The 11,311-nt window shown below is 40.1% G+C and overlaps 2 protein-coding genes across 4 annotated transcripts in view; one reads left to right on the top strand and one right to left on the bottom strand.

The window, feature by feature from the left end:
* The window catches only part of LOC107040495 (fibrous sheath CABYR-binding protein), a 21,142-nt gene extending 19,141 nt beyond the window's left edge, over positions 1-2,001 (bottom strand). Inside the window, exon 1 of the mRNA XM_015260597.1 lies at positions 1,834-2,001. The gene's annotated coding sequence lies outside the window, so the exon portion shown is untranslated. The remainder of the gene's footprint in view (positions 1-1,833) is intronic.
* Positions 1-11,311, top strand: part of LOC107040496 (formylglycine-generating enzyme) — a 14,382-nt gene extending 3,071 nt beyond the window's left edge. For 2 of the 3 annotated variants that reach the window (XM_015260599.2, XM_015260601.2), the window contains 4 exons: positions 4,667-5,422; positions 10,132-10,303; positions 10,393-10,576; positions 10,642-11,311. In XM_015260599.2, the coding sequence (XP_015116085.1) occupies positions 4,885-5,422; positions 10,132-10,303; positions 10,393-10,576; positions 10,642-10,800 (1,053 nt within the window). In that variant the 5' untranslated portion in view covers positions 4,667-4,884 and the 3' untranslated portion in view covers positions 10,801-11,311. The remainder of the gene's footprint in view (positions 1-4,666; positions 5,423-10,131; positions 10,304-10,392; positions 10,577-10,641) is intronic. The other variant, XM_015260602.2, reaches the window with a different exon arrangement.

Here is an 11,311-nt window from a genome sequence, read left to right as displayed (position 1 = left end):
CCCTTCCCCCCCCCCCCCGCCCTCCGTGCGGAATGGTCGTGCCATTGTGTTTGGGAGCTGAATAATAATGGATATAGTAGTTTTCGAGCTTGACGGAATTCACCGGAAAGAGCCGAATGGCTGTGAGGGGCCGCTGTCATATTGATCGTAAAAGCTTCGGGTCATGGGCTTCATGTGCCCGAATGGAAAGTTTTTCCCTTCCCCCTCCCCTCCCCCCATCCTTCCCCTGCCGGAAGTAGAAGCTGTATAATTCCAGGGAAGCCACACCAATGCCCTATGGGAGTGGCGACCGTATTTTTTTTCATCCATTTCCCGTTCCCCCTCTCTCATCGCCCTCCAGTGCTACTTAAATTCCACTCTACAATTATATATCTACGTGGAAAAGCTATAGCTGCTGGCAGCTTAATGGCTTTGGGCTGGGATTTGCCAACTTCCAATTTCGCGTATCGATCCAGACAAAGTATTCCATCCCACCATTACTCGTCTAACTACCACTTCCAGGGGCCCTGTAATCGTTTCATGGAAGTTGCAGATGTGTAGATGACGGCTGGCGGCGGGGGGTGGGGGGGAAGAGTGCGGAGGAGAGGAGTGGGGGGAGCGTTAGTAGAGACGGGAATGGAGAATTTAGGAGTTGGAACTCTAGAGTGGGGAGGAGTTCTGGACAAAACTTCCAGGAATTACTATGCGATGGTGTAATCCGACATTGACAGGGACCTCTCAGAGCGTACGAATAAAAAAATGATGCCCTTGCAACGTATTATTGCACTGACAGTAATAACTTCTTTTTCTTCTTTTACGTAACACGCAAACTGTAATTTCTAGTTGTATATTCTTTACTCAATTACAAACGGTTTTCTAAAAACTTTCGTTTCAGCTGACACTAGTAATTTTACGTGTACATCGTGACATTTGATTGATGTACATGTCTTGCAGATAATGATAATGGTTTTCTTATCTGTTTAATGGTTTCTCAATTGAACAGGGATTAAAGTTTGTAATATAAGCCGATTCATCGAAATGAATGAAGATTATGCCATTTATTTCCATACAAAAGAGGATGAAATACGAATCGGAGGCATTAAAGGCAACTATTAGTGCGCAGTTATATTTTAATGAGTGTCTATTAAAGTTGAATATAAGAAATTCAGCGAGAGAGCGAAATTATATATATATTTTTTAATGCTCTGGAGGCTTTTTTTTTATGGCGCGTGGGGGAACGAAGGGGCAGATGGCAATTTACGGCCGCTCATAAATTCCAACATAACGCTTGGGCGGCTGTCATTAATGCTCGCCGCATTAGGTTTCAGTTTTACGCTGACGTCATTCAGCACGGAATGCGACATGGCAACGCAGCAGTTGGGGGGAAAACCCACTGCCTCAACTGCCTGACGCCCTGAATAATCAGTATTTGACCCCTCGCTGTCTTCGTAGCATATTTGAAGTGCTATCAATATCAATAAACTCTGTTTCACCCAATTAAATAAATCAAAATTAATTTGCCGAAAACTTTCACACCATTCTCAAGACATTTATTCTCCGGATTAATGCACAATGAAAGAACATTGAGTTACATCATCAGAAGGGAGTTTCAAATAACCTGAATAGCGACAGAGCGATACCAAATAATTCCAAGGGGGAAAAAAACTCAACTTCAAACTTTTTCCTGTCTGTATACAGTCATACACTGCATATAATACCATATATTTGACGTAAATACACTACCGCACCCTCTAACAACCAGGAAAAAAACTTTATGTACAATAGCCAACTAATTATGCAAAATTACGTGTGAATAGCAGAAAATATCAGTTATCATACTCTTAACAGACTGACCTATTTGTCCGAATTGATATGATTCAAGCCGCAGCGTGAAGCAAAGTGTCCTTGAGTTTTGTTTCAGCAAAAACACAAGAATCCATTCTAGAAAGCCTGTAACTGAATAAGCCCCCCGGAGTTTCATCTATTTTTACTAGCAGGCAGCGGCATATATATTTCAGTCGAGTCAAGCACGATTTTCTCTCTCTCTCTCTCTCCCCTCCCTCCTCCACCTGCCCCCGCCCCCACTCTCCCCCTGCCGTTCCGGGTTTTGTATATTCCACCGCTCTACCGCACAGCCATCCTCGTTTTCTATACGCTCGAGACTTGGCTGTGGCTCGTATGCTGACCTCCCCAGACTTGGGCCGGTTGCCTAGCAACCGGTACGTACTGCCTGAACTCAATCTGTCGCGACGTTGCCACAATGTGCTAGAGAGACCTGGAGTCATATGAAATCCCCCCTTACTCACTCGCTCACCCTCTCTGCACGCATACTCAAGCAAAATCAGTCCGTGCCTGTCGTGGCTGCATGTTTATCTTTGATATTTTTTTTGCTCCCCCCCTCTAGCCGTCACGCATAAGCGACTGCTGTTATAAAATGTAGATTCAGGCATTTTTTTTGTCTCGAATCTACATCCCGTCCAATTAAACAACTTGTCTCGTTTATTTTCGTAGAAAGCAGCATTTACTTATCTGCTGTTGAGGGAACGTGTCAGGGAAATATTATAACAGATAACATGAGTGTAATTTCTGAATGCCAATACAGATTAGGGGGGATAATTATCGTTTGAGGCCCATCAGTAATTCTCGTCATTGTGATGCTCCAATGAGTTAGATCCGCAAATAGTGTCAACATCCAATTGACAATCTAAATTACGCAAATCTTGGGTGACAGGAGTTGAAGTAATGAAGTGCTGGGGTCGTCTCGGTTGCACCCTCCTATCCGTAAATTGCAGTAAATTATCAGTTTGCAAATTATTTTTACCCGTCTCCGATGATAAATTACAGGGCTCCGGGTGTTTTGATTGACTCCGTCTGGCCTTCATTCCACTCTTCGTCAGCAGTATTAAATTTTTAAAATCAACGCTCTGATTCTTCCTCCTATTCTCCTGAAAATGCTCCAGAGGCCGCTGATAAACTGGAATTGCCGTTGAATTCACTTGATTTTGTTGAATAATCTTTTCATTCAATTGAATGGGACGATGAATTATTGGACAGATTGATTGAATAGTGGTGAATGTCTGCGGGGCCAGTGTACATACGGGCACTTGAATTTGCAGTGGTGGAGCTATCCTCGGTAGCCATTGTGGTGTTCTGATCAGTGGCGTCATAATGGGTGTTGCCAATAATGGAATACCGGCATTCTAAAATTCAAATATTCTCATAATTTAGCATTTCGAATGTGACGATTTTCCCCCAGCCAACTGGTGCTGCACAGAAATATCGTCTGCGTGTCTATTTATACAGGAATAATTATCTCAGGCAGATTCATGAGTCATGACGCAAGAACCGAGAATAAATATTGAAGCAACTCCTAATCATTCTCAAGCACTCACACAGCCCATTTATCCGCATGAAAAATGATTCAACCATGAATAAATTACTTGATACATAGCGCTGACATTTGGCAACGGTGGACGGTTGTAAATTCTCTCCGGTATGGAGGGAAAATACTGGAGTGGTACGGACTCATATTGCGCCTCCAGGCGTGGTCCCTTGGGAAAAAATTCTGGTACTTCAGCACTAAGAATTGGCACAGACGTCTTTGCACTACATTTGCAATCTCTCTCCCTATATCGATTTCTCGATATAACTATTGCATGTGTCTGTACATTGCACAATACTTCGTTTTCTATGCCCCTTCGTTTCTGATGGCAGGTCTGCTGCGTTCGTTGCTCTTTATTACTCCCACAACATGCGTACTCCTGGGCATCATTACTCATAAATTGTCTAGTACAATCTTTTCTCCAAAGGTCGTGCACTTTATCACTCGAGATACGAAGCTTTAGTTTAAATTCAGCAGCACTGTTGATTGTGTAGGGTAGACGACAGTGTCTCTTGTACTCCTCATCAATACACCCTGAATCACTCGACTCATCGTCTAACAATGCCTGCACCAGTTTCTCAAACTCTTGATTTTTACCGGTTAAAATGACACATCGATTGTTATGAAAAATTAATATACCTCTGATTGCAAGGGTTTCGACTTCAACCGGGTGAAGTACTCCTTGACATCTGGGTGCAACCAGGGCTCTCTTGACTCGGTGTAACTGCTGAAGGGCTCATGAGTGACTGATGTCTCGACATCTCTGACGTAAAGAGACTCTCTCTCATCGTCGTAATGATAATTTCCGTATTTCGATAGTCGTGACTCGGGAATTACGTGCGATACAAATTTTGTTTTCTTTGTATTTCGATTACGTGATAACTTCGATATCTATGGATTGATTTTTACGGGGTTTATGGACTTCGATTTGTTACGGAACATTCTCACCTTTATCCACAGAGAGCGATTGAGCTTTCGATAGGGATCCTCCTGATTACATTCCCAAATCTTATCGCCAATCAAACGGATATTATCGTAAGTGCTGTTGAAAAGATTCACGTCGTACGACGTTATCGTTGCTACCATTATACCATCATGCTTAATGACAGCTAATATCTCACTCTACAGCTGTCAAACTGAGTGGTTAAATCGGTTGTCAACTGATTTCGAAACATTGGAATGTTCAGATCAGCGCTATATCTTTTATTTCATAGTTTGAATTGAGGCGGGAGATTTATCGCGTGCACTTTCAAATGAAGATACACAGCTGATTCTATAATTGCGAATTCCGTTGCATTGTTGCAGGTGGTTTCAATGTGTTCGTGGCCCGAGATAAATTGCTGATTGTGCGGTGTTCTACAAGTTCCTGGGGGGGTCAAGAATTTGCGGAATATGACAGCCTTGGAACCGATGAATCATAGCGTTATCGACAACTGTCATAATTTCGAGGTCAACTCTAAAATATTATTGGAATATTCCGCGGCATTCTGATAATAACACGAAGTTTAACACGTACGTTAACCATGAAGTTGATAAACAAGTCTTTACGATTAATGGTGATACTCTGGTGCAGTTTTATTTGCGTCAGAGCTGATAATAACGATTGTTCGTGTGGGAAAGGCTTGAACAGAAATGCAAACGGAAATAGTGTCATTGATAATGGACATTGTCCCGCGCCTGGAAGTGACAATGAATGTAGGGGAGACTCTGTACATCAGTCGGTTCCTAATGAAATGGTGTTAATTGAAGGTGGAGTTTACTCGATAGGTACAAATAAACCGATCCTCGTGGTCGATGGAGAGGGCCCGCGGAGAAATGTAGTTTTGGATGGCTTCTATATGGACAAGTATGAAGTTAGTAATAGGGACTTTGAGATTTTCGTCAGGGCGACGGGGTATTGGACTGAAGCGGAAAAGTTTGGGAACTCCTTTGTGTTTGAGGGGTTGTTGAGTGAAGGGGAGAAGGAGGGCATTGAACAGGCGGTCGCTCAGGCTCCCTGGTGGCTGCCGGTTGAGAAAGCCGACTGGAGACATCCGGAAGGAGTGGATTCGAGTATTGAAGGTAGTGAATGCTTTATATTATGTGATACGCGTCGCATTATTTTTGGGCTAATTGGGCTGTAAAGCACTGAGTTACGGCCATTATGAAAACAATATTGTTCGTCACACGCCCGAAAAAAACTTTTTATCACTTGTGCGTAAAGTGATATTTTACGCACGCTCCGCGTGCGCAAAGTCGTACTTTTCACGCATTGTGGTGAAAAATACGGTTCGGTACTCGTCGGAAAGTGTTTTTTCACATCCCTACACAGAAAGTTCATACTTCCCTCCCGCCTATCAAAAAGCAAAATACGAACTTTCCTTTGCAGGCGTGTTGAAAAATCGATCGTGCACCTCGGGCGGAAAGTCAAGACTTTCCGCCCTTGATGCACAATATAGTATTTTGACCCTTGGGAGGATAGCATTCCCCTTCGGCGAGCGCTGCACACAAAATACACTTTTTTGTGATACTTGCCTCAAAAGTGCACTTTTCGAAATGGTCTTGTGTGCGCAAAGCGGTTGATTTCCGCACGGCGCGCGTAAAGTGAATTCTCGTGTGTAAAACTTCACTTTACACACTTGTGTTACACGTCCGTGTGAAAAAGTGAAACTTTACGCACTAGTAGCACAATATACTATTACGCACTCGTATCGAAATATACTATTATGTCGCGCCGTGCAATAAGTCGAGTTTATCGCATGCTGCGCTTCGCGCAGCCTGCTCAAAACTCGACTTCTGCACGACTTGACATAATAATATTTTTTGTCATTCCGGCCGTGAGGCAGCGCTTCACGGACGCTCCGCTCCGCGTCCGTGAATCTCTGCCTACGGCCGTCATAACAAAAAATACTGTTCGTCATATGGCCAAAAAAAACTTTTCTAGCTCATATGATTGCAGCCCTCGCCTTCGGCTCGGGCTGCAAACTCATATTCGCCAGAAAAGTTTCTTTCGGCCTAGTGACGAAATATACTAATAGAGCACTCGGTAATAAATTTCGTTTTCAACGAATGTGTGTACAGACCTCGCCTTCGGCTCGGCTTGTGAACTACACATTCGTTGAAAGTGAAATTTGTGCCCTTGTACTCTAATGTACTATTATAGCTCGTGCTGTAAACACATATTTGTAGAAAAAGTCTTTTTCGGCCTAGTGACGAAAAATATCATTTTCTGGGCTCAGTTCAGTCAGTAAGAGCAGTGGACACGTTATCGGAAGGTCCCGGGTTCGATTCCCGGTCTGGACTATTGATTTTTTCAGTAGATTTTTTCTTGTGAATTACCACATAGTATTGGGAAGCATCTTGGTTCTTCTACCGACGCCAAAATCCTATTCAACAATTCATGTCGCGTCACAAGATGTGGAAGGCTTTATAAGCTGTTGTCTTTAGTGAAATTAATATTTTTTTCATTAGATGAAGCGATCGAATTCGAAAATTGGTAGGAAAACAGTAGATGCGTTTTTTGCTCGAAACTTTCATGTGGGCGTTCACAAATGAAGAGAAAGCAAGGAATTACCATCAATTCAAAGAACGTCTGCATATTAGGACGTCGCAATTCTTCTTAAAGGGATATTTTGGCGTGATGTCAGGATTTTTCACGATGTCAGACGTTTTCAATTGTCTGTAACTTATCAATTTTTCATTCATTATCGAAATAAAAATAAGTATGCGACTTTAGATATTCTACTTAAGAGGTAATGGGGTCCCTGTGTCTGTAGGAGATTTTGAATTTCGCTTTCTCCCATAAGAGGTGAGTTTTATGAACGAAAAAACTATAGGCACTGCACGATCTAGTAATGAAGAGAACGAAGTTTTTTGGTTAAAAAAATAGTAGTTACGGATAAAAGGACATTCGATATGAATTTCACGGAGAAAGAAGTTTCTGGTTTTCGGCATTATTGTACTGGAATCAAGAACCGTTGGGTATTGAAATAGAGAACCCTGGGATTCTGAAAATAAGAACCGTTAGGGGCATTCAAATATTGCGTCACGCAATGGACGAGGGGAGAAGGTTCTGTAATTCGCTACGAGTCATGACGGAGTAGGGAGGGGCTGTCTAGGTTGTGATGTCACACCATAATTAATCAAGATGAGAATGTCAATTTAAGAACCCCAGGGTTGTTGATTTCAGTACCCAATGGTTCTTATTTTAAGGACCCAAAGAACTGGATTTCAGAATCGAGTACCCTGGGGTTGATTTAAGTACACTGGGTACTGCATTTCAGTAAAAATTACTGAGAACTAGACCTTTTTTTCTGATGCTTACGGAAATTTCGCTGAATTCCAGCACTTTTTATTACTGGATTTTAGTACTTCGAGGTACTGAAGTCCAGAGACTATTATTGGAAGCTAGAAACTTTTTTCTCTGTGGGTGGAAAAGATTCAAGGGTTAAAGAACACTTTTCCCCCGAGTGTCGGACGCTTTGTTCATTACAATGTGTGAGGAATGGAGTTTTGCGCACGAGATACGTGCGTGAAATTACACTTTATATACTGTGTGATGAAAACTTCATATGAATAGGTCTGCGTATTTCAATTGTGCCACACGGTGAAAATTGAGAAAATTGAATTCATGGTAAAAATTGAGAGAAATTAAAAAAAATGAAAACCAGTCGAATAGTTTTCGAGATGCTCGTTTGTAAAAAACCATTTACAGATGAATTGATCTTTCTCAGAAACTAATGAGCCTAACGGGCTGAAATTCGGCACCGAGTAAGTCGGAATTGCTATCGATTGCTCTGCCAAATTTCAGATTTTTCGGAATTATTTTAGCCGGTTAATTATTCAACTTACTGAAAACTGATTTTTGAGAATGGAGTGGCACACACACATGGTCGAAAAACTTCGTACTTTTACGTTTCAAATCATTCTACATCATTTCCAAGTAAAATTGGAAAATGTGAAATGTGAACGATTGAAATGCTGCCGTTGGGAAGTTATACGTATCTAATACAATATTTTGCATGCAATTGTCAAATTGTAATTTCATGGCCAATTTCAAACGTCATCTTTAAACTTCAATTTCATGGTCGCACGTGAGATAGCTTTCCAGAGATAAACCTAGTGCATCCGCTAGATAATTCTATTGGCGGTCGCATTGGAGTGATGAAAATTTTCAAGTTTAATTACTTTTTCGTCAATTTGATTAAAAAAAGTCCACAACTTTTCTAGTTTTTTTTCTAAATATCGATGGTTAATCAAAAGCGATTTATAAAGAAATTTAACAAATTTTCATCTTTTTATACATCTCATTTAGCTGAGATTGTTTCAGTAGAAACTGCCCGGCTTTGATAGGCCAATTTTTTTATTCATATTTTATAATGAGAGAATAAAAATAATTCAGTGGAAAGACCTTACAAAATTTATGCCGGGGACTGTCTATCGAAAATATCCGAATGAATAATATGGATATTTATGGAATACAGTATGCAGACAGTTGGAAATCTATTGACTTTCTACATAAAATATTTTCCCCTGAAAATTGATTGAACGAGCAGGAAAGCGCGTAATTTTGCAACAAAATCGACAACAAACTGATTGAATTTTCAATAGGAGTCCGATAGCTATGTAACAGATTTTTCTAGCGGATGCGCTAGGTTTCCCTGTGAAATGTTTTCGCCGATGCTACTCTGAATATTCATCATTTTGAAAATTTATGCGCAGAAGATATTTTTCTGTGGAATTATTGCATGAAAAACCTAGCGCATGCGTTAGAAAATTGTATTGGCTTTTTACCCGAAATCCTATTAGTATTTTCTCATGCGACATTCTCTATAAGAATTCAGAGCACGAGATGGAAAATCTTGGCTTTTGTAATGATAAATAAAAAACAATACAGCGAAAAAATAATACGAAAATTTATACCCAAGAGTTTCTACAGAAGAAATCTCTTTTCTATCAAATATATGTTGAAAATCAATAGAAATGGACAGAAAAACGAATGTAACTTCCGAAAGAACTGCGAGAGAATTTTCTAGTGAAATCTTCGGGTTTTTAAATTAGATTTTTGCTTCCGAATGGAAGTTTTGTGATCGTTGATTTTGACGATCTTCTAATTTCGCCTGAAAATGAGAGAAAATGTCATGAACCGTGAAGATATGATGTTTTTAAAAAATGTGTGTATGTATCTCCGGATTTTTATAAAACTTCACAGAAAAAGGACTAAAGTTAAAGCTAAAAATCTGAAATTTCGTCACATAATTGGTATCACTTTGGAGCACTTCTGGACACAATTTCAGTTCAATTGGTCAAGTAGTTTCTGAGATACAGCAATTTCTCAAAAATCTTTTTTCCTCATTATCTCCAAAACTACGTGACTGAATTGAATTTTTCTAACGTCAAAATATTCCTTGCGATAATAGCTATCAAATAAAATCACAATATTGCAACGTAACACGAGATAGTTTGGTAATAATCGGCATTTTTCATTTTTACGAGAAAATCGTTCTGTGCACGATAACTCCCGAAAAAATTTAGAGAAGATATTGAAATTTGCCATTAACCCCCGCTTTCATTATTTATTATCTCCAAAACTGTGTAGTACAGCTAGTTAGCATTTTTTCAATAGCTGGGGACTATAAACATTATCTATGAAACACATGGGGACAATCTTAAGAACAACGTATCTGTATATGTCTAAGTTGTCGTGACATTGTTGAATGGAATATCCTCATTCAGTCCGATTTCCTCATTCATGTCGACGAAAATTCCAAATGTTTTAATTTCAAATTTAGACAGAATGGATCACCCTGTAGTTCACGTATCGTGGAACGACGCGTCATCATTCTGTAAATGGGCAGGTAAAAGACTGCCAACCGAGGCAGAATGGGAGGTAGCATGTAGGGGTGGGCTCAACGACCGGCTCTACCCCTGGGGCAATAAACTCATGCCCAATGATCAGCACAGGTAATGACATACAGTCAGTCTAAAATTCTCCACGACCTGAATAAATAAGTCTATAAATATTGATTCATTACCCCAACTCATCGTTTCAGGGTCAATATTTGGCAAGGGGAATTCCCCCAGAATAACACAGCCGAGGACGGCTACGTGGGAACTGCCCCAGTCACTGACTACCCCAGCAATGGGTATGGGCTCTATAACATGGCTGGCAACGTTTGGGAGTGGACGTCAGACTGGTGGAACGCCAGACACTCCGAGGAGCAAACAACAAATCCAGTAGGTTCATGTAGTTATCGTCATTATTTAATGAAGGAAAAGGGATGATAATCGATATTCAACAGGTTGGACCTGCCTTAGGCAGCGACAAAGTGAAGAAGGGAGGATCTTACCTCTGCCACGAGAGCTACTGCTTCAGGTACAGGTGCGCTGCTAGGAGCCAAAATACTCCTGACACATCTGCTGGAAATCTTGGATTCAGATGCGCTACTAATTCACTATGACACATCTGAATAATTATTAATGTTTAGTTTCGACTGGTTTCCTCACCAGTTTTCCCTTTTTGTAAACGCACAATATTTGATGAATAAAATTTATATGGTTGGTAAATTCGTTAACACTCATGAGATTATATTATCGAAATATCTAACTGGAACTCTTTGAGAATTGAAATTCTATGAAAAATTCGATCTGGTTTTTTGCGTCTGTTTCTAATAACAATTTTGTCAGGCGTTTGTGAATTGATATTCTTTTATATAATGGAGATAATTGATGTTGACTTTTTTGTGAAGTTATCCTGTCAGAATGTTTTCGATAAAAAATTTTCATCATGAATTTTTCAATTTTTTTTTTCTTGGATTTTTGAAATTTAAAACAAGAAAGAAATGCATCTGACTAAACTTTGGAAATTTATGCTATTGATTTTTTTCTTTAAAAAATTATGAATTATCTCTAACAATTTGATAATTAAAATGGGGGCGAAAACAAATAGAATTCTTTAAGGGTACTATAACG

Source organism: Diachasma alloeum, unplaced genomic scaffold, assembly GCF_001412515.2.
Source record: "Diachasma alloeum isolate Michigan unplaced genomic scaffold, Dall2.0 Dall_scaffold_00336, whole genome shotgun sequence".
Lineage (NCBI taxonomy): Eukaryota > Metazoa > Arthropoda > Insecta > Hymenoptera > Braconidae > Diachasma > Diachasma alloeum.
This window is presented reverse-complemented; position numbering and strand designations above follow the sequence as displayed.